We start from the raw sequence: 23,368 nt of genomic DNA, 5'->3' as shown, positions 1-23,368 counted from the left end.
TTTTTTAATTGAAGTTTATATTAAATAAAGAAACCACAGACAGCGCTCAACCATCTGCTTAAATGAGCAGAAAAAGAGTGATTTATATAATAATTCTTTATAATAATAGTGTGTTGTCCTGCTCTCATGTTTACACACCAATGAGCTTTCCCTTCCTGGTTTGGCAAAGATCAGCCAATCACCAGCTCTGATGCTATCTGGAAAGATGGCGCCTCGCTTTGTTTCATGGTAGTGGGGATTTCATTTTTTTTAAATCGGACTTGAAGATAAAGCATGCCAAGATCTCACAAGTTCCAGACGTAAAAAAAATTAAAAATGAACATCGACAAATGCAGGTATGAGCACCACTGGTGATGTTCAGATGTTTTCCATATGTTAAGACTAAACGATTAGTAAACGGTGCACTGCGACTACACAAAAAAGGACTCATGCCTTTTCCATTCGTATTTAGGGACATTATTACTGACTTGTTAGACGTGACGGGAGAACATATATTGACCCTTCGTTGAATCCTAGCTACGTAACTAGCTGCATCTGGATAGCTACTATTGATCCACAAATATTGTCAGGCTCAGGACTCATCTTTTAGTGGTACCGGTGTAGTAGTGCTACGACCTAGGGGAAATTGATTTGTAGCTAACTAAGTACTGTAATCTACATCGTGCCAGACTTCTCAGATTCATGCTGGGTGTGCATGGGCAAGATGGGACGAGACGTTTCAGGCTAGTTAACGTTCAATCGATCGTTTCATACTGAGATCGTAAAACCGGACCAGACGGGGGGTTTGTGATGGTACCGCATCACCCCTCCGTCGCTACCGACACGGTTTAAAGGAACCGATATCTTAAGCGTTGAACATGGCTGAAAGGCAGTTCTGAAGGTTGTCATTATCACGGGTTACAAACATGTAGGACCCTACCTGAATTAAAAGAACATACGCCTGTTACTGATGTATACAGTACATTAATGCACGTATGCGTTATGCCCCCAAAGCACAAATATGCCCATTCTTAGCCAACTTGCACCACCCAATGAGGTTAGTGCTCTGATTTGTGCAGGACGCGCCATTTTAGTGCGTCTCGAGCCATCCGGCAAGATGGCGCTCTTGCTTTGTCTTGTCTGATCTGGATAAATCAGTATTAGCATTTTAATACGAAAGAAGCGATACGCATTTAAGTGTATTAACGCAACTTCTATGGATGACGGATCAAGATTTAAAAGATTCGAGGCATACAAGTTTTGACCTGAGGTATTTGCAGGTATGTGTGCAGTTCGAGATGATGTGCTGACTGTTTGGTTAGCCTCGCTCCCTCGTTGTGTGCAATACTAGCTAGCTGGCAGTTAAGTTACTTACCGGTGTCAACTGCTCAAATTTCTGGCGATTGCACCGGGGTTTCATGCAACGTACATATTCATGCGTATTGCTTAGTGACAGGAGAAGTAAATGTTCATTTGACATTTCTGTAGACGTCTGTACGGATAAAAACTCAACAAAGCTAACATTATACGCTTCATCAAAGGCCTGTTCGGGAATCCTTTTTTGTGCTGTCGTACTTTCCCTCCCGATTTCTTTTTCACCAACCCCTTTGCTAATACTCTCGTAAAACATCTATGGCAACATTTTATTGCTTTGACTTTAAATGCGTTAATGAACATGTTCTCAAACAGCAGCCATCCAGATAGTTGGAACGGCAGGAGCCAGTTATGAATAATTAGCCACGTAGCCTAGCTATCTGGAGATCTAGTTTCTTGCAGATCATCGCTCTGCGCGCGATGACCGGCCAGCAAAGTGGGTTTAGCAAAACTGACATGTTTCGACATTAACCAGTCAGGCACAGTAGTACACAATGTTAGGTTATGCTGGCCAACGGACCGTTTCACCCATATGCTTTATCAAGCGGCTGTTTGGTTCCGTAAGAGCTAGACTGGGCTTATCGCCGGAGATGAGCTCGTGCTCAGTGATTAGCTCGCGAGTGATGACGCAAAATGTCAATAAACAACAAGGCCGAGCCGCAGCTTCCGATACACTCCTATGTGCAGAGAAAGCGGCTCTGTCGAAAAGGAAAGGGCCCGCTGGATTATTTCCCAAAAAGTGCTAATCATTTAAAACGGAGTGGTTTTGGGCCACTACCGCAAGCATTAGGCTTTAAAGTACTAAAGTTGTGCAGCCTTTGAGACGCACTTTCGATGTTCAAGATTCGCTGTTTTGAAGGCCTGATTTATTTTTTCATTGAGGGGCATCAACCACAGTGATGTCTATGGAAACAGTTATAAGGGAATAAACTATATTTGAAATGCAGTTTAAAAGTTTGTATAGTGAAGAAATTCATCTTAATTATTAGACTTCATGAGTTGGGCTACTTTCACAAGTTTGCTCTGAATGTGGTTTGTGCTGTTAAAAAAAAAAAAAATATATATATATATATAATCAGTTTTTGGTTTGTTCTATACCTACTATTGCTAAAACATTGAAACATTTGCCATCTTCTAATGGTAAACGTGATTTTATAATCCTTTTCTTACAAAGAATTATCGAGAAAATGTCTTCCCATTGATGTGTGTTAAATACTACTTTAATTATGATTTCAAGAGACCGTCAAAGTGCTGAGTTTAACTCTGGCATGTTTCTTATACATTTCCATCGCTTACATTTCAAATCTTGCAATTTTTAGATCCAGCAAGCTCACTACATTGGTCACAAAACTTCATGAGTTCCTGGATTATTCTCTGGAGAAGGAAAGTAGTGAATCCCGAGTTAATGAAATCCCCAGTGGTAAGTGTTCATTGTTCATTCTGTATTTCGTAGAGTACACTGTATTTGCTTACATTTTCTGAAACATATTTGTGTAACATCAGTGATTATTCTTGCTAAGACTCAAGAATTCCATTACATCCAACCACAGTTTTAACACCTTCCCATCCCCACATATTGTCTTTCACCAACAGGTGAAATGGCCTCCAGTGACTCAAACACCAATGATCAAATAATGTCCAAGGTACTTAACAAAATGACTATTGTATTCTGTAGGGTGGTGCAGAAATTATATATGGAGTGCTATTTATGTGCTTGTGCACAATTACATTATTCATAGAAAAATACTAATACTTTAATTGTTTACTTTTTTTTATCAGGAGCAAGTTACCAATGTGTATGAGGCTGTACAGTATAGAAAGAACAGCACTCTGAACTGGTTTTAGTGTTAGATAAAAGAACTCAGGGCTAAGTTGGTATTGGTTTGTGTTCAGCTGTACATACATTAATGCCTATAAATATTTTTTTTACTTTCAGCCATATATACTCCTTGCAGGTTGTCTGTCATAGTTTTATACTTATCTGTTATTTGGCCAATGTGATTTATTTAGTGACCTTACTGAAATGTATTTTTAAGTTACCTTGACTACCGTTTAGCACCATAGTCGCATGCTATTGGTGAAGAATGTTGGTATGTTTAATAAGAAGATTAAGCTTATTATTGTTCACTGTGGTAATATTAAGCAGTGAATAAATAATACAGTACTGTGATGTAGGCAGTTGTCATATGTACACATCAGAAGGTGTCATCATCACTCTGTTAATTTTTTAGCTCACCTACACACTACTTATTCCAGGTTGCTACCATACTTGAAAGGAAAGTAACTTCATTCTTGTGCTCCGACCAGCATCCTGAGTGAATTCTCTCTTCCGAGTGGTTATATCCACTTGTAATTCGGCCCCCTAAAGGTTCTCCAGCACTGTTCGTAATATTTTTCAAGTCAGATTTAATGATTAGGTCTTGTTGTTAGTTTTATCTTGCCAAAAGCACATTACATTTTATATATGGATTATATTGCAGACTACTTTAAAAGCGCAGTTTTTATAATAAAGCTGTCAGTATTGGCCGACAAAGGTGTTTTATTGAGATCAATCTTTGTTCATATCAGTGCATAACATTTACACTGTTTTCTCTAATTTAATGCTGTAGCAGTGGTCTGGATAAGTAGCTAAGTAATCTAGCTGTGAAAAGTCATACCCTGTGCTAGGCTAAATTGATCTAAATTGATATAGTTTTTTAAAAAGTAAATCTTTGGTGTTTCCAGCCTAGTTGCTCCACCGAAGGAATGAAGGCTTCATCGCGCTCAAAGAGGTGAGTTTTGTTTGACCAGTTGTTAAGGAGTTTAACAGTTTTCTTTCCAAATGATGAGTAAGGGTTAATTTTCAACAAGCAGGGCATAATATGATTTTAATCCACTTCTAAAGAAGCAAATAACCATCTTGAGGGGGACGTGTTGGACACCACCGAGTGTGCTAAAAAATGTAATAAATGGTTTGGAGTGGATTTACCAGCTTCGAGTGATGTTACTTCACTAGTAATTCTGCTTACTAATACTTCACTTACTAATTCCCACCCAAAAAAGAAAGAAAGACAGGCAAATAAGCAAACAAATAAAAATATAATTTGGCCAAACTTATCAAAATGGCTTAAATAAGAGTTGGACGTTTAGTGGTGATTTTTAGGTGGTATTGTGCAATATTCTATCCTAATATTCAGTATTCTACAAACACAATACAAAGATATACACCTTTTGTAAAATGTTCCATCGTAATCTCACGTTACTGCAGTTAGCCGTGTTAATCACTTTGGAAGTCATAACACACAAGATACCAAATACCAATCATAGCTTTAAAAAACAGTTGAGCAATGTTATAAACAAAAAAAATTTTTTTGTTGTTATAGCAAAAATGTGAACGGTTTAAACATATAACTTCAAAATGCATTGTCATCCAGTATAATGGCAGTTTCTTTTTCAGTGTTCTATAGTTTGTTTGTTTTTGTACTATGGGATCTGGAATTTTGGGTTGAAGAATGAAATTAAATATTTCATACATGAGTAACAATTATGTATATTTCTTTTTTAAATTATATTCTCATATATTGTTTATTTTTATATACATATTTCTTTTTATATATGTGTTTAACTGTATAGTTCTTTTTCTTCTCCCTTTTATTTGTAGAAAACCTGCTATTGTGACCAAGCATATAGAGTTCAATGAGTCAGAATCTGCAAATGAGAGTGAACACGATTGCACTGCAGGCAATATTAATGATGGGACTTTGGATATGGATGCACTACCAGAAGGTAAATGCTCTTACATGAAACTTTGACCATTCAGTGGTTTTTGGCTGTGGGAAGTCTCATTGTTTTATCTTGTTCTTGTAGATACGGTTGTGGTGAAGCCAGAACCTGTGAGCAATGAAGGAAAAGATGACTTCAAAGGTCCAGAGTTTCGTAACAAAGGAGGGAATAAAGTGAAAGATGAGGTTGTACGGAAACGTTGCGGTGAGTTAGCATTTAGCAGTGTGTGTGTGTGCGCGCGCGTGCATGCATGTGGGATGGTGCTTTTGTTTAAATATGCGTGTTACCCCCCCCCCCCCCCACACACACACCCAAATAGCCTTGTGATGGTTTTTTTTATTTGTGTCTTTTGTCCAGATGAGCACCTTCAAGAGATTGTTAATTGCACTGCCTGTGGACAGCAGGTCAATCATTTTCAGAGGGACTCCATCTTTCAGCACCCTGCACTCAGTGTTCTCATCTGCAAGGTAGATTCAAATAACTTTTTCTTAAAAATATATATCACTAGTGTTCACAACTGGTTTTGATTAACACTGCCATTTTGTTTGTTTTTCTCTCAGACATGTTTCAAATATTACATGAGTGACGATATTAGTAAGGATGATGATGGAATGGATGAACAGTGCAGGTTGGTAAAGTGCTTTTTTTGTTCACGTCAAATAGCTTTGTAGTTTGGATGTTGAAATGTTGCACATGCTGACAAAATGAAGGTGAAAATACAGAGATGTGTATATGTGGGTGTGCTTTAAATGTTCCTTTAAAAGGTTTCAATAAAGGGAGCCAGAGATGAATGTATACATGCTTTGAGAAAGCCTTATTCAAATATGTAAAATGCAACTGCAGTGTTATCAGGAATTAAATGACCAGGGATTTGTGATCAGATGATGAACAGAATGTGTGACTGTGCTTTTCTGAATGTACAATGACACCATAAAATGGTACCATTAATAGTGGCATCCATGTAAAAACCTGAGAATGGACATTAAAAATGGATAATTTACTTTAAGAAAATCATAGAAAGCAGGTGGTTTCCTAGGTGGTTTGTGCCCTGTTGGGAGTGAGGTATGAAAGGTATGAAAATGATCTGTTCCACCAAGCTTTATTCTTGTCATTCAGCAACTGTTGCTAGAGTTTTCATTCAAAAACCTAAACTTCAGTAAGATTGATGATAAGGTTTTGGGAAGCTAAAGGTCCTGGGTGGGCACATGTATATGTAATCAGTTTTAACAAATGAATTTATTAGACTTAGTTACAGGATTAATAACAATTGACTTGAACGCCTATATGTTTTAGATACAAATGTGCAGTATTAACAAGGCAGATATGCAACCCACATGTGGGAATCTAGTTTAATGCAGATTTCCATACAAAGTCTGGCCACATTCGCACATTAATTTGTGTGTTATTAGACTTATAAGTCTAAAAAGTAATTTAATTGGGGTGTAGGTGGTGGGGTGTGAACATAAGGAGTCTAATTAATGTCAAATTGCATGCTGTATGTGGACAAGACAGACCTTGCAAAAAGGCGCCCAACGCTCAGAGCACCACTGTCATCTCTGAGCATTTTTAGGTCTTGTCAAGGCACTATACAAAAGATCAAATAGAAGGGAAATGTCATGTATCCTCTTTGGTTATACAATTCTGTGAAGCAGGTCATCAGCCTTAGTCATGTTGCCAAAAACTGAGCAACCTTTCTCTCTAGATGCCATTTATATCATCCATTATCAACAATATATAAAGCCAGTAATCTAATTATCTGCAGGGTTGTTTTTTTTTTTTTTTTTTTTTTTTTTTTTTTTTTTTTTTTTTAATACAGTCTTCACATGTTAGGGATCAGTACACAAATGGAGATTCTCAGACCAAAAGAAGTTATAATTCAAAGTTGCTTTTTGTCTCTGATATTTTCTCAAATGGTAAGTGCAAGTAGAAGAAGAAAGTTCTCTATTTTTAAAGATTTAATTACCAATTTGTGTAATCCCAAAGAGAGCAGATATAGATCAAGGTATGCTTTTATTACAAGAGTGTGTATTATGAAAATGCATGCTTTTCTGAAAAGTCCTTTTTACGTTATACCCTGGAATAAGACACATGTAATCATTTACAGCATAACACGCAGCTGGGGCACTAGTCATTCTCATTGGAGCATTCACTATTAACTGAATATAACATGATGCAAAGATTTGTGCTTTGAACTGTTTTGAAACCTTTGCTTCAACTACAAGGATTAAAATGGGTTTTAAACATTCAAAATGTATAAGTCTTATTCGTTAATCATTTCACTTTAATTTATATTTGTCACATTTATTGACTTGAATAGTAGTCTTGGCAATACAATTGAATTTCTCTTTGAATAAGCCTCGGCTTTCATCTTAAGTAGAATATTATTTTGAATGCACATGTCAAGTATTGCTTCAATTTTTTTGTTCTTCAGGTGGTGTGCAGAAGGGGGCAACCTCATTTGCTGTGACTATTGTAGCAATGCCTTTTGCAAAAAATGCATACTGCGTAATCTTGGAAGAAAAGAGCTCTCTAGAATCATGAATGAAGATAACAAGTGGTATTGCTATGTGTGCCACCCAGAGCCTCTTCAAGATATTGTTGGAGCATGTCAGTCGCTTCTGCTAAATCTGGAATGCATGCGAAAGGCTAAGGGAGAGAGTGACAAAGCAAAACGTGATAATTCCAAGCACAAACATGGAAAGGGCCAGAATGCAGCACTGAATGGACAGGACCTCAGCTCTCATGGAGCTGGGACTGTAACTTTTTCCTACAAAAAGTTGAAGGTTCCAAAGGAGCTAATCAAAAAGACAAAGAAACTTATTGAGACAACCAGTGGCTTGAACAGCACATTTGTGCAGTTTATACAGCAGGTGTCAGGGCACTCTGGAGGCAATGTTATGAGGTACAGGCACTTGAAAGCCTTCAAATCTGTTTTGGCTGACCTGAAAAAGGTACACAATGCCTTGGAGGTAGCACTGGAGGAAGAATTCAGAGCCTTGGAGCTCCAGAATGGAGAAGAACATGCATTAGCAGATAGACAGAATCTAGATAGTAAGGTTCCCAGCTCGCAACATGTTGATCAGCATAATGAAAGAGAGGAGGGTTTGGATAGCACTATAGACCAGATTCCAGTGGTTCCTGAGGGTGACAACCAAGACGTGCTTTCAGCTGATACAGAAATGAAAGACAGTCCTGTGCTCTCAACAGAGGATACCGAGCTCAAGTCAGCAGAAAGTGAAGACAAAGAAAAGATTGTCAGTAGCGAGGTTGAACCTGACTGTGAAGATGGTGCCACATCAGCTGGTGAAGCCTCTCTTGACAAAGATATTGTATCTATCCCACCGTCTGTCCCTGAAGAACTCTTTGAGATGGTTGAGAGGCTTGCGGACTGTGTAAAACAAGAGGAAGAGCAAAATAATATTGAGGCTGGTGACAGTGAAGCAGACAGGAGCACAGGGTTTAATGAAGAGGCTGCAGAGTCTGTAAAAAGTTCTTCAAATTTGGGTAAAAAACTTGTTGTAAAGCTAACCCCTGTTCCTCTTAAGATTACAATTAAGAGAGATGAAGGCACATCACAGTCAAAGGGGCAAGAGGATGCTCAATCACCAGAGGAGGGGTCAGAGAGCAAACGATCACCCAGGATAAAGACCACTCCTCTACGCAAGTCATCTGAGGGAAGGAGCAAGGGTGTGCCCAAGGTTTCAAGAACAGATGGCAAAAGTCCAGGGCTTCCACCTTCCGACTCTGATTCAGATGAGGTCCCTGAGGTGCTTCTCCAAACAGCGGGTATGGAGGCCAGTTCGGATGAACGTGAAGCAGAACATAATGGGAAGTTAATGGGTGATGGTAATGATAAAAAAGGGCCATCTTCTCCGCTTCATTCAAGAACCACAATGAAGCGCAAGCTTCATGCAAGCTCATCTGATTCTGATCACACTGAAAAATCATCCATGGCAAATAAGAAAGTTACCAAGAAGAAAAAGGGTAAAGAATCAGACTCCTCGGATCATAACTCAGACCTCGAGAAGGAAATTAGGAAACTGAGTAAGCTTAGCACAAATAAGAAGTCACCTAAGGGAGGTAAGAAACAAGAGGATGAGAGCAAGAAAGAGGGTAAAAAGGGTCCCAAGAGATCGTTTGAGCGGATACGGAGGTCACAGAGAAATAAAGGAAATGCTCCAAGACAGTCATCCTCTAGCGATGAAGAGGAGGAGCAGGTCGCAGACTCTGGAGAAGAGAGTGGTGATCAGCAGAAGATGAAACCTATTCTTGAATCCGTTGTGAGTGGCATTGATTCTTTTCATCAGTCATCAGGTGAGTTGGCTGAAAGTCTTAAACATGAAGGGTTTTGTTTAGGATGATTAATACGAATATAGTGCTTCTTTAAACTGCAGAGGTTGGACAGGCACTGTAGTGGCAGTGTTAAGAAAATAAGAGGATGTGAAAAAAAGCTTGGAATAATTTTTTTTTGGAGATAATGAACCTGTGCTTTGGTTTTACCGTGCTGGTTTACTGAGTGTTTTTTCATAATTTTCTTCTTTTTTGCAATTAACTGTGTAATCAGTCGACTGTTTATCTTCTCATGAGTCAGTCATGGTTGAAAATGCTTATACTGTTTTTCCAAAATGCCAGTTTTGCTGCTATTGCAATACATTAAAAATTGACTCCTATAAAATAAATACATAAAGTTTGATTTTTATAAAATAACAATTTAATGCATCTGGCTAATTGGTATCACATCTCTAATTTTAATTTCTTGATTTATTCAGGAGATGAACCTGAAGTCAAGGATGAATCATTTAAAATGGTTGATGATGACGATGACCCTGAGAATAGGTATGTTTCATGCTGTACCTTTTGTATGATCATTTAATTTTGAGATTCTCAATCAGGTTCTAATCCTTTGATTCCACATTTATGTCATAGTCTGGCCCCTAAAACACCCAGAGGGTGTATCATGAGCTGTAGGACACTAAATTCCCTGACTGAGGAGCTGAAACAGAACAAAAATGTGAACTGGATTGGAACTCTGAACATCCAAAGCTTTATATAATTACTGACTTGGCTGTGCTATAATAGCACTAATAATTTCAATAAATGAATATAATTTCTGTTCATTTCCCACATTAATATCCAAATTTACAGTTTGCTCAGAGACTGCTGTTATATGGGCTACATCAAATGTAATTCTTTACTGCAGCACACATACAGTGATTTTGATTCATAATTCCATTTATAGATCAGTTATACATAATATGGTATTGTTTATTTACATATATAATGTACTACACACCACCTATAGTTAAAGAAGTGTACACAATCAGAATGTAAGGCCTGGTTGTATGAAGTAACATACATTTGTTGCATACAATTGCCATGTAGCCTCTTCACCACATTCCTTTAAAAAGCTTTACCAGGTAAATGCACCACAGATTTTTCTTGTTACTTAAGACACAAGACTATGGCATCAGAAGCACATTCTGTACCCATTTACATCACCAGTGAATTGTATTTTTCTAGCTTTTATAGAAAAGGTTTATATCTTACAGCACTGAACATTTTTAAGTAGGAATGTTGTGCACAAATTATTTCAGGCTGTTTTGAGTAAGCATTAGAGTCAGCTGACACCTAAAGAGACCTGTCCTACTTCTTGCTTCAGATTCTTTTTTTTGGTATTATTAGATTTCCTTTTTGGTACTCTTTGAACATAGTAGTTGACCTGATCTACCATGATATTTTAATAAGTAGAATTGAAAGCATGATCAGTTTAGAAGGTTTTTTTTTTTTTTTTTTTTTTTTTTAGTTTACATCTTAGTTGACACATTACTGTCAATTTGCTATTGTAAATGTTCAGTCTCTGAAAGAGTAGCATGTAGCATACGAGCACATGCTAATGGATACACCTGTCAGATGTGTACCTAGGTAGCTTGGTGTTTCTAATAAAATGTCTGGTGGGTGTTTCTGATGCATCTTCCTCATTTAAACCCATGCCTTATCATTATACATTGTCGTTTCCCATAATTTATCTCATTGCTCTTATGACGGTCTTGCTGATGGGTGTAGTACTGAGGAGCTTACCGTTTCCCCTGTGGCTTTGAAATGAGATTAAACAGTAAGGCAGAATCATAAGGCATCAAAAGTCCAGATAAATCTCCATTTTAAAAATGGGAAGCACTGTAAATTCCTTTGAAGGTCTATATAATTCTACCCACTACACTGCACATTTTTGTCTCTGTATACCTGAGCTCCCTCCTGAAAGGCATAATTAGCTCATAAGGTTGGTCAGTTGTGCTTGGAGTAGGAAGAACTTGGGCAGGGCAGCAGGTCATGAAAATTGGAGTTGACAATTATTCTTCTAGGTGTTAATCTTTATTTGTGTAAAAGTTTACAAATTTGTAAAAAAAAAAAGATAACAGACATGGGTAACAGTTTCTCATTTTCAAAAAGATTTTACTTGGGTTTATCTGTGTTTATTTGCACCATTGGAATGTGTTTAAACATACCATCTTTGTGGAGCAGTTTTAAAGAAGGAAACTCGCATATTTCCACAGATGACCATACATTAAAATTCCCACTTTCCTTTTTGTTAAGTTGTAAGTTGTTTTAATAGCCTGTTCATCTCCTTCTCACTTTGCCTTGTAATTTCAATGTCATTACCTGTAGCATTCGTTGTTGATTCTGATTCTTGCTTAATGAAATTGATGAATTGGAAGATTGGCCAATAATTTGCATATTATTATTGAGCATCTTAGTTTTTGACTTTGCCAAATTAACATGTGAAGACAGTTGTCCTTAGCTAGGAAGCTTGATGATGTTCTGTATTTTAAGAAATAAGGCTTCATATTATTTAATTTTACTAAATTAAATCTTAAATCATAAATGTGGCAATAAGTTGAGCAAGCCCAGGTATGGGTTCTTGTTGTGATGTGTGCATGGTGATGCTTCAAACCCTTCAAAAATAAGTGCTGTTATATTCATTCATTTAACTGAATATTGGCCCAGTAATATTTGAAGGCATTCAGGCTTGAACTTCAAGGGATTTCTCATACTGGGTTCTTGGTTAAAACTGAAATTGAGTGGGGCAGTCATAGCTCAGTGGTTAAGGTACTTGACTTGTAATTGAAAGGTTGCCTGTTCGAGCCCCACCACCACCAAATTGCCACTGTTGGGCCCCTGAGCAAGGCCCTTAACCCTCAATTGTCATAATTGTAAGTAATTTTGGATCAAAAAGTGTCGGTGCAATTCCATAAATGTAAATGTGAATTCATTACATTGAATACTGGGCTGAAAACTGCTTTTTGTACTATTGCATAAATAAATATTGCATTTACAATGCTTGGCAGATGCAATTGCATATTTGTATAACGTGTGCTCCCTGGGAATTGAACCCGTGACCTTGGTGTTGCTCGCACCTTGCTCTGCCTGCTCCTTTATTTGTTTTCATTGAAACTTAAGATTTTTCACTACCTTGTTTTTCAATTAACAAAAAGTAAGTCCATTTTAATAGTATTATTGTACTGCTTTCCACTGCCCTTTACGAAACTGGTTTACACTTGGAGAAAATTAAAATAAGAAATACTGGCACTATTTTCTAAACATTCCCAAAACATCAGCCTAACCTAATGAAGATCCAATTGACACTGAGATCTGTTTTCACCATCATACAGAAGCATATTACTCTGGATCTCTGCCATAGTGGATCCACCAACAGAATCATGGCTGGTTTAATACAAAAACCGTATGCTGCTGTAAGGAACGTTGGCATCTTTTATTTAAGTAAAAGCTGTTGAGAGCTCAAACCATTTAAAGTTCAAAGCATACATGGTTGCTTCCTCTTCACACTGTTCCTGTTGGGTACCATGCTTTCAACATTCTTATGACTAATGCAGTTTGTCTGGCTTGATAGCATGAGCTTCGAAGAGACCTATTTGGCTTGTGCTTTGGAAGTGTATTGGACAGCAGACAAATTTGAGCCCAGGTCAGGAAGATGGAAACCATTCATGTTTGCGATACTCAACTTGAAGAGAGAAATTATGTCCTTCATGGGCCTCATTGGATGGTCCCCCCCCCCCCCCCCCCCCCCCCTTTGAGTCTTGGTTTCTTCCTCATGCTCTAGGGAGTTTTACCTTGCCACTGTCACCCTTGGCTTGCTCACTGGGGGCTTGGATTTTGACATTTGTAAAGCTACTTTGTGACATCTTTAAACAGTAACGCATTCAGGGGTCTTGCCAATTAAAGGCATACACAGAATTTGTCAGCAAAATTGAATTTTGAAGCCTTCATTTGCATTCTCATTTGTTTTTCATTTAGCACCATGTATTATTGTCAGTATGAATCGACTATACTGAACATCTCTTTAAAGGCCTAAAATTGTACTTGGCTGTTTGAGGGGAAAAATGTGCCATTTGACAGCTGAGTGTTTTTCCTCCCCAAAGAATTGCAAAGAAGATGCTGCTAGCGCAGATCAAAGCCAATTACTCATCTGGGGATGCTACTAGCTCAGAAGATGAAGATGACTGCCAAAAAGAGGATGAGAAGTCTTCAGCAAAAATAAAGAATGAAGATGACAATCTAGATGAAAACAAAGGTCAGGAGACCCTTAATAAAAAGCTTTTAAAGCACTATAATTACATGTCCTTCGTGCAGCTCCCTGGAGCAGTTCTGAAGAGACACTTTGGATGCACATATTATCCTATTACACTAGCAGGTTTACAGTTAGCTCATCTCTTCTCAGTGTATCATCACAGCAGTCCAATTGTGTTTCCAGCATAATTTATTATTTATTTGTGCTCACACTCTTAGAAACGCACAAAAGAGGTGTATGTAAACCCTTGGTTTAGTAGAGGGATTTTTGTTAGTAGCATGATCTTTTGTGAAGCATTTTCAGTCATCCAGGTCATTGGATTGTCTAGTACCTGGAGTTAGCTCAAGGAGGCAGACTGCATTTTTAAAATGCATTTCCACAATTGCTACTCAACAACACATTGAATCGGTTTCTTATCTAGTGCTTGTGTCTGAACTCCTTGTAGAGGAAGAGGAGGAGGCATCCGACTCAGACTCTGGCTCGGACGTGGATGTGAAGAAGGCCGGACGGAGACACCGTTTACTCCGCAAGAAGCTGACACTCAGTGAGGGCGAGTCTGACGACGATGACAAACCTGCCAAAAGCAAGAAGGAGGTGAAGAGGAAAGGCAGACGGAAAGGTAGACATCTTCCAAACTCAAGCTGTGCTGAGGCAGTCTGCTCACATGTAATTTGTTTGAGAAATTAAACCTTTAAGTGCATAGACTTGCATAAAAAGGTAACATCTCATTTCCTACTTGATTCTATAATTTCACTACTTCAGTAACCAAGTTGAAATGGGAGTTACTAAGTACTGTTAGCTGACACTCCTGTACCTGGCTTTATATTATACTTGGCCCATCCATATTTTTGCTTTTGCTGTGCACAGTGGACAGTGATGACTCTGAGGATTCTGACTTCAAGCAGTCAGGTTCGTGTTCGGCCAGTGAGTCAGCACTGAGCGAGGCAGTCAGTGAGGAGGATGAAGACGGCAAGGGCAACAGGCGGCGTACACGGTGAGTCTCAGTTGTTTACTCTAAAGCTTCCTTCAGTCTTCTCTCACATTAAGAAGACATAGCAGTAAAAAAAAATGCATTGTGACCCTTCTTGCAGATCTTCTAAAAAAGCTGACAAGGACAGTGAAAGGAGACACCAGAAAGAAAAGAAGAAAAAGCGTCGCCGCATCAAGGTTCAAGACTCCTCCTCTAGCGACAAGGTACCAACATCGCACCTGTCATTGTGTTGCGGAGATGGCACATTGGCGAATATGCTTGAGTTATGTCTGTCACACTCCTTGCCCCTTGCAGAGCGGAGAGGAGGGGGGTGAGGATGATGAGGACGGTGAAGACAAAGGCACTCCCAAGGGGCGGAAGAAGATCCGCAAGATCCTGAAGGATGACAAGCTGCGCTCTGAGACGCAAAATGCCCTGAAGGAGGAGGAGGAGAGGCGCAAACGCATCGCCGAAAGAGAGCAACTGAGGGAGAAGCTGCGAGAGGTGCGTAGACTTGCTGCCCCACACCCGCCAACCAACCACTTGGGGTAGTAGCGCTTTGCTCATTTGGGTCAGGTATTAAAAACCCTACTGTCAGGCTGTTGCCTTCTAACGAGCTCCTGTTGCTTTAGACGATCGTGGTGGAGGAGTCATCGCAGATCACCTGCCCTATCACCACCAAGCTGGTGCTGGACGAGGATGAGGAGACCAAAGAGCCACTCGTCCAGGTCCACAGGAACCTGGTGACCAAGCTGAAGCCCCACCAGGTGGATGGTGGGTCAGAATGTTTTATCTTTTTTGTAGTTGCTGTCCTTTCCTGCTGTCTGACACTTGCTTCTGATCTGGAGGGCACAGGCTTACACTCTTGTCAACTGCGAGCCACAGACAGGGCTGCTGTCAGGCTTGCTTGATGCTTCACTGTCGTATGAGAGCTGACTAAAGACTGGTTGGTGTGTCACAATAGAGTCGGGCAGTACACTGACAACCAGAGAGTGTTGTGCTTCATGTACAGAGGTGTCAAATGGCTCCCAATCACAATCCATGGCCAGTAGTTATTTGGACTAGGTTCATGACCTTTTCAGTTCATTTTCAAACGGTAGTCTTTCCTGCATGCATGCATCACTTCAGACAGCAAGTTAGTTTTGTGTAAATTTGAATTTCAAATAGTTTTATTTAAACAATCAAATATTATTTAAAAACTTAACTTTTAACTCCACTTTCCTGAAATATGTCATGTTATGCAGGTGTACAGTTTATTTGGGACTGCTGTTGCGAGTCTGTGAAAAAGACCCAGAAGTCACCTGGCTCTGGCTGTATCCTTGCCCACTGCATGGGTCTGGGCAAAACTCTTCAGGTAACAAGACATGTTCTGGACCATCTGGAACCTAATGTTTCACTTGGTGTATTATTGTAGAAGAATTTATCAGTCTATTTTAAATAATTGTCTTGCTGCAAGGTGAACCACTGTCTAATAAATTTTGAGGTGTTTAGTTGAATCTGAGCAGTTAGCACACTTTGGAATTCAGCCTACTGTCACTCAGTCAGTGGGACAAATGACTCAGTTCTACTGGAAGTAATATATAGGCCTCTTCCACCATGTTTCACAAAAGAGGTGAATCAGAATCTTTTTTCCATGTGTGGGCAAAACCCAGAACCTAGCTGGATAAGAGAATGATGCTTGAGATGACGTGTTTAATCTTAGATAGCGTTGTCTTAGGTAACCTTAGATAGTGTCATCAATTAAAGCCGTTTCATATCATGTTGTTAAAAATATATTTTACTGTTAGCAAATTGGAATTATCCCAACATTGTTCCAGGTATTTATCTGAAATTTCTGTTTTGTCACGCAGTGATAGTGTTCTTGACCAGGTAAATGTTCATTTTGAAAAAAAATTATTCAGTTTTTTCAGTGATGCTCTACTGTGGTCTTCCATGGTCTGCAGGATTGACCTCTTGTGAAGGTCGCCAGGACATACTTGTTGTACCAGACACAATGACCTCATTGATTTGCATTGATCCTTCTTTGGCGCTCATATTGTGAGGAAAACAGCAATTGAAATGTAAATTCACAAATATGCAATTTGTAAAATCAGCTCAAGATCTTTAGTTCGTTTAGGCTATATTGTGCATTAACTAATAATGCAATGATGTACAGCTAAGAATCAACTGAGGGGCATCTAAAAAGGTTTTTTTTATTGATATCTCCAAATTAAATATGCATTTTACACTTAATTTTCAGTCCAGTTTTCCAGCAAAAATGGTCACAGTCCAGTTACTTTGGCTGTGCTGTAGTTAGATACAAATGGAACGCAACTGGCTCAAACTCTTATGAAAGGGTGTTTAGACCTATTCTAACAGGTTGGTCAGCCATGTTGATTGGCTATTCAGCAAGGTGCTGTTCTTCTCTTGTCCTGCAGGTGGTGACATTCCTCCACACCATGCTCCTCTGTGAGAAACTCAACTTCTCCACAGCTCTAGTTGTGTGTCCTCTCAACACTGTCCTCAACTGGCTCAATGAGTTTGAGAAGTGGCAGGAGGGCTTGAAGGATGAGGAGAGTTTAGAGGTAGAGATTTAGTATTGTCATACATAGACCTTCCCATTTCCTGCATGATGGCGTCACTCAATCTTGAGATGAAGTATGCGTGTCAAACATGCTGTCGTATCATACCATTTTCATTTAGATGTTAGGCACAGAATTAAATTTACACAGTTTTAGCTTGGTTTCTTTATATTTCGAATTGCTAATTGATATTAGTATTTGCCAGTGTTGTGTTGGCTGTAGCCTTGTATTTACACTGAGGCTTTTGAGACTGCAAACCAGCTTGAAGTGTGCCGTTGTGTTACACCAAGCGGGTGCGGGCCCTGTACTCAGTGTGTTATCATGTGTCAGGTGACTGAGCTGGCCACAGTGAAGAGGCCTCAGGAGCGGGCATATGCCCTGCAGAGGTGGCAGGAGGATGGCGGTGTGATGATCATTGGCTACGAAATGTACCGCAATCTCACGCAGGGCCGCAACATCAAGAGCAAAAAGCTGAAAGAAACCTTCCAGAAGACACTCGTCGACCCAGGTGAAGGATCTCTGAGAAGTCTGTGAGAGGAGAACCGTTCCCCCACATTTCTAATTGCTAACTGTGTACAGGGCTGTCTGCTGTAACTCTGCTGGTTTTTGCCCAGCATATTTTGGTGCGGGGGGCTGTGTAACGTGATCCAGATGCTGTCCCTGAACTTTTCTTCATCCCACCACCAAATTCATCACTGCAGGGCCAGACTTTGTTATCTGTGACGAGGGCCACGTGCTGAAGAATGAGGCCTCGGCCGTTTCTAAAGCAATGAATTCCATCAAGACCCGGCGGCGGGTGGTGCTGACAGGAACGCCATTGCAGAACAACCTGATTGAGTGTGAGTGGCAAGCTCACTTTTCAGATGCTGTGCTCATTATGAGCATAACTCAACTGTAAATGTCTGTAAACGTTGGGTTGAAATGAAAAAGATAAATAGCTGATGGCCCCTCATGTACAGCTGGGGATAATAGAGTGTGTCTGCCATGTACCAGGATTTTCTTTTTTTAATCCTAAGTGCAGTCAAGAACTCTGCTTACGTGACTGTTCATTGCAAAGTATGTTTCATCAGGTCCCTGTCCCCATTTTAACGTCACTGCATCATTTTGTATTGGCGTTGTAGGTGGTGAACGTAAAGTACTTGTAACAGATTTAGTGATTTCCCCACCTCCTACACTCATTAAAGCCTAAAAGATTGAAGGAGGGGAAGCCACTGTGCAGTGCTGTAGGTCATCTGGCCTGCAGATTGATGCTCATGGCGCTTTAATTGTAATTGGCAGTCCTCTAGAACCTTTTTGAGTCTTACTCCCAGCCCTGTCCTTCCTTCAGACCACTGCATGGTGAACTTCATTAAGGAGAACCTGTTGGGCTCCATAAAGGAGTTCAGGAACCGCTTCATCAACCCCATCCAGAATGGCCAGTGCGCAGACTCAACGCTCACTGACGTGCGCCTCATGAAGAAGCGTGCGCACATTCTTTACGAGATGCTGGCAGGATGCGTCCAAGTACGACCCACATTCCTTATCATCACTCAGTAATAGAATTCTTTCTCAGTCCATGCTTTGCTCTTTAAAAAAAAAAAAAAAAAAAAAAAAAAAGGATAGCTGATTTGTGCTTTTGATCCTTACTTAAACCTGGGGCATCTGGAATTTTCCCTGTCACCCATTTTCGCAAAGGTTTTGTTGCAAAGGTCAGAACATTGTGTGAACATTGCAGGAAGGCCTTGTGTTTTCATTTTTTCACACTTAACTTCTCTTTCTATTCTGCACTGCCTTACAGAGAAGAGACTACACTGCCCTGACGAAGTTTCTACCCCCGAAGCATGAGTATGTGCTAGCGGTGCGCATGATGCCAGTGCAGTGCAAGCTGTACCGATACTATCTGGAGCACTTCACAGGTGATGGTTTGCAGTTCTGACTCATCATCTCCAATCCAGTTTTGTCCCCTCTGCATCACGGGAGTGCGTGTCACATTTGGTGTAGTTAATCCAACCTCAGGAGGCACTGACACTTGGAACTTAAAGCACAAATTAGTTTTTTTTAGCTGGTGAGAAAAGCCTCTGTTCCACCTATTTGCTTCTTTTTCCGTCTTTAACTCCATTATATTGTTGAATGAAGAAGTTTAGTCATCTTTCGAGTCTGGTTCTGAAACAGATCGGCAGTTGACGGAAAGCAAGGGTCCTGTGTGAAGCATCTCCCAGCTCTCTTCCCCTAATAAAGGGTTTTGCGGGAGTTTTCCAGCCAAAGACTCATGTGGTCAGCTTTGAGGTGCCAAGAACATCTTTGAGGGTATTATACAGGTGCCAAGAGGGTATTATCTCTGTGTATCCTGACAGTGACAGTGCACATTTTGAGAGAGGCAGATGCAAAAATATTTGTGTTTACTGCCCAGAAAGTATGGTGGAATAGGCAGGAATTTTTCGAACTTCCACAATAAAGTGGGGTTTTTATTGAGACGAGTCAAGGGCCAAAGCCACGCAAAACGAGTTTTATATACTGGGTTTATATACTGATGTGGCCTATGTGCAGCAGAGATATACGCTAGTGAGAGTTATCAGAGATGCCTGACTAGTTGTTAAGCATAGTAGTATACATGTCAAAAGTAATATCTGTGAACACACCTATGGGTCTGTGAACACACCTATGGGCCATTCATCTTCATGGAACAAGGACACAGCATCATTGCCAAGCAACACTTGCATGGTACCCTTTTTAAATGCCAATACCTCCCCCTTGTGGAAGAGCCTGCAAAACCATTTTCAGTGGGTGATTTTTAAGCCATCATTATGATGACCCCCCCCCCCCCCACTCCCCCACTTAATTCATGTAGGTATTTTTAAATAATTCTTAAAATAATGCATCACATTTTGTTTTTATATTGAACAATGTAAAAGGATAAAAAGGTTAAAAGAGGGTATATAAAAGTACTCCTCACCCCGTTGTCATTTGTCATCATTCATCATGATGTTTCCCTGTAGGCATCAATTGCTGGATTCGGTAGATATCGTCCAACCCTAGTGCTCAAGTACAATAATTGATGAATACTGTTTTGAAATATTTTTCTGACTTTTGGATTAGCCTTCAGATAGTAATATAGCAGATTTAAAATATTTTAAGGATTTCATTAATAGATGTTCACTGGCCACTTTCATATAGAAATCTTATTGTAATAGTCAGAAGAGCATTGAAAAAGTAGACAAACAGCAAAAACATTTTTAGACTTTTCTGTGCTATGATATTTCCTACTTTATTATACCTTATTTTGTGTTAAGCTCTTAATAAGGTGGTTAATGATGTTTTCACATAGCCAGTGGATATTATTAGACTTCCTCTACATGGGCATTAAAGCTGCTGAATGCCTTGTGTAACCTATTGTTTATTGGATGATTGACACAGAAAAGCTGTTCTTTATTGCTCTACAGTTGAGAAACTGTAATAGACTTCAAGCTAGCCCTGTAATTTTCATCATGATAATTAAATGTGAAACTTGAAGTCGGAAATACTGAACATCTGTGGGGTCTCTACCAAGCATGATTTACAATCAAGTGGTGTAATTTTACTGAATGTGTACCCACAACTAATGTGGAATAACAATCTCACAGGCCAGTAGATCTGTGATCCTAAACTCTTGTTTTAGAGTTAGTCTCAACCAGTGAGTTTGTTCCCAGTGCTCCGGTTTGATCCATGCCGTGACGATGGCAGGTTATGTGAGCGGCTGCACTGAGCTGCTTCTTTCCGAGCAGGTGTCGGCTCGGCCTTGGAGGGGGGTAGAGGCCGCGCGGGGACGAAGCTCTTCCAGGACTTCCAGATGCTGAGCAGAATCTGGACCCATCCTTGGTGCCTCCAGCTGGACTATATCAGCAAAGAAAACAAGGTAGGGGAACAAAATCGCACGGCTGGCAAGCTGAAGGCTGTGTTCCTTTCCACCGAGCTAAAACAAACCCAGGGGAACTCTGTTTTCCCGTCCACACCATTTTCTGCCCACAGTCACACCGAGCCCCCTGACTAGTAGCAGGGGAGTATGGCCAAATCATCTAGCTGTAGACCGAGTTTTCTTCACAACAGTCTTACATTTCCTTTAACTATGAGTTCACCATTAATCCCTTCATTGTAGCTAACATGAGGTGGTGTTTGTGGGCTCCAGGGGTATTTTGATGAGGACAGCATGGAAGAATTCATCGCATCTGAAACAGAAGAGTCATCCATGAGTCTGACCTCCGAAGACGAGAAGCCCAAAAGGTCAGCAGATGTTGCATTACTGCGCTGCTTTGCATTTGCCCTTTATGATTTTCACAGTCTGATGCCACTTGCCAACATCACACGCAGGAAGAAGAAGCGGGGCAAAGGCAAGGCCCAGAGCTCAGATAAGTCCGACAGTGACGATGTGGAGGTGATCAAAGAGTGGAACACCAGCTCCCGCGGCGGGAACCCGGAAGGGCGTAACCGAGCCGAGCCTGTCGAGGAGGGTAGGTCACATTTTTCCTCAGGACAATTTCCATTTGAGGTGGCTTTTAAGGAAACCATTTTTTTGGATTTCTAAGCCTTTATTGACCAGGATCTGGCATTTTTCTGTTAAGACTGTTGGCTGTTTGAGAGTGTTGAGAGGAAAGCTCAGCCCAGACTGTTTAGGCACGCAGGATTAGCAGTGGCACAAAGCCGTTTTGCACCAGGCATTCAGAAATTCTGTTTTCCCACGTATCCTGCTACATCAGTCTCACTGCTTTCTTTTACACACCGTGTGTGTGCACACGTGCGTGCACCATTAGTTCGTCCTAGCAACTCAGGTCCTGGCAGCCCATCCCCTGACTGGTACAAGGAGTTTGTTACTGAAGCAGATGCTGAGGTTCTAGAGCACTCTGGAAAGATGGTGCTACTGTTTGAAATTCTGCGCATGGCTGAAGAAATTGAAGATAAAGTGTGAGTGTACCTTGACTGCTTTAACATTTGCTTTAACATAGTGCTCTTGTTTACCAGGTTATGAAATCAAATTCTATTCTTTGTTCTTAGCATCACTTTTAAGACGTTACAAAGCACAAGATGTTTTTTTTGTTGTTGTTGTTTTTTTTCCCCCCCAGTTTGGTGTTCAGTCAGTCACTGATTTCACTGGACCTCATAGAAGATTTTCTTGAGTTAGCATGCAGAGCCAAAGAGGAAGGAAAGTCATCTCCATACAAAGGTAGGTTGTTGAGTGTTCACATTAGCTTTTTATATTAAAGCATCTATTATGGGTTTTAGTGGCATTCTACCTCACTTTTGATAACCATAGTCTAATAAATCTCCTTGAATATTCATGAGGACATTCAAATCATGTCTCATATTAATTACTTGGCTAGTCTGCCACTGTAGCGGCACAGAGCAGCTGGATATCTGTAATTCATATTTTGTGTGTGATGGCATATACTGGAGATCCACTGCCCATCATGCTCAGTAAACCTTCCTGTGGGTTGTGTGTATGCCTAGTAAACCTCATTGTGGGTCTCTCGGTAGTGATCACCTTGGACCCAATGCAAGAATCGCTGTTATTGCAGTGAACACTGTGCTGGATTTGCTGTTGTGCAGTGTCTAAACCCTATGACAGATCAAATGTATCCGAGGTTGAAGCTGCTGTTTCTTTTATGGGACATGTACCCAGTGGAACACTCCAACTTTGCTAAGTTTCTTGGCGATGATCGGTGTTATGAGTGTCCTTTTATGCACTTATTTGGAAACATCTAGTTCAATAAACAGAACTTTAAAAAAGCATAAGTTTTTTTTTTAAAAAATCAAATGAGTGCTGTAGCTTGATTTATGCTAAACGGATTTTTAAAAAAAATTTTGGCCAGACCTTTTTGGTTCATGTTGAGGCCCAAAAAACTTGTCAAGCAAACATTTGTCTCATATAAAAAGCCTCTTTTTGTTTGATGACTACAAGTTGAAGGGCATGCAGTGAAATAACGATCATGTCTTTATACTTGCATGTATGTCCAAGTTGAAAGCTTTCTCTTGCGCACACACACCATGCATTCACAAGAGGCACCAAGACTCTAAGGTCATGTTCCTAATTAAACTGAAGCTGTTTTTGCTTTCATTTTGAAAAGTAGACCTAGCCGTGTGTGTGTGTGTGTGTGTGTGTGTGTGTGTGTGTGTTCCACCAAAAAAGGG

At 40.1% G+C, this 23,368-nt stretch overlaps 1 protein-coding gene across 2 annotated transcripts in view; it reads left to right on the top strand.

Annotated features, from left to right (window-relative positions):
• Window positions 1–139: 139 nt before the first annotated feature.
• atrx (ATRX chromatin remodeler) overlaps window positions 140–23,368 on the top strand; it is a 38,707-nt gene continuing 15,478 nt past the window's right edge. The window contains exons 1-27 of one of the 2 annotated variants that reach the window (XM_027029017.2): window positions 140–335; window positions 2,673–2,773; window positions 2,947–2,996; window positions 4,078–4,124; window positions 4,994–5,118; window positions 5,200–5,319; window positions 5,473–5,582; window positions 5,676–5,743; window positions 7,547–9,429; window positions 9,885–9,951; window positions 13,551–13,702; window positions 14,145–14,318; window positions 14,567–14,693; window positions 14,791–14,893; window positions 14,985–15,173; window positions 15,302–15,443; window positions 15,914–16,023; window positions 17,087–17,233; window positions 17,561–17,738; window positions 17,932–18,069; window positions 18,558–18,733; window positions 19,008–19,125; window positions 20,971–21,101; window positions 21,372–21,466; window positions 21,554–21,693; window positions 21,994–22,144; window positions 22,303–22,403. In XM_027029017.2, coding sequence (XP_026884818.2) covers window positions 316–335; window positions 2,673–2,773; window positions 2,947–2,996; window positions 4,078–4,124; window positions 4,994–5,118; window positions 5,200–5,319; window positions 5,473–5,582; window positions 5,676–5,743; window positions 7,547–9,429; window positions 9,885–9,951; window positions 13,551–13,702; window positions 14,145–14,318; window positions 14,567–14,693; window positions 14,791–14,893; window positions 14,985–15,173; window positions 15,302–15,443; window positions 15,914–16,023; window positions 17,087–17,233; window positions 17,561–17,738; window positions 17,932–18,069; window positions 18,558–18,733; window positions 19,008–19,125; window positions 20,971–21,101; window positions 21,372–21,466; window positions 21,554–21,693; window positions 21,994–22,144; window positions 22,303–22,403 — 4,963 coding nt within the window. In that variant the 5' untranslated portion in view covers window positions 140–315. Of the gene's footprint in view, window positions 336–1,087; window positions 1,260–2,672; window positions 2,774–2,946; window positions 2,997–4,077; window positions 4,125–4,993; window positions 5,119–5,199; window positions 5,320–5,472; window positions 5,583–5,675; window positions 5,744–7,546; window positions 9,430–9,884; window positions 9,952–13,550; window positions 13,703–14,144; window positions 14,319–14,566; window positions 14,694–14,790; window positions 14,894–14,984; window positions 15,174–15,301; window positions 15,444–15,913; window positions 16,024–17,086; window positions 17,234–17,560; window positions 17,739–17,931; window positions 18,070–18,557; window positions 18,734–19,007; window positions 19,126–20,970; window positions 21,102–21,371; window positions 21,467–21,553; window positions 21,694–21,993; window positions 22,145–22,302; window positions 22,404–23,368 lie in introns of those variants that run through there. The other variant, XM_027029018.2, reaches the window with a different exon arrangement.

The sequence above is a fragment of the Electrophorus electricus genome, chromosome 12, assembly GCF_013358815.1.
Source record: "Electrophorus electricus isolate fEleEle1 chromosome 12, fEleEle1.pri, whole genome shotgun sequence".
NCBI lineage: Eukaryota > Metazoa > Chordata > Actinopteri > Gymnotiformes > Gymnotidae > Electrophorus > Electrophorus electricus.
Note: the sequence above shows the minus strand (reverse complement) of the source record. Positions and strands in the feature narration are given on the sequence as shown.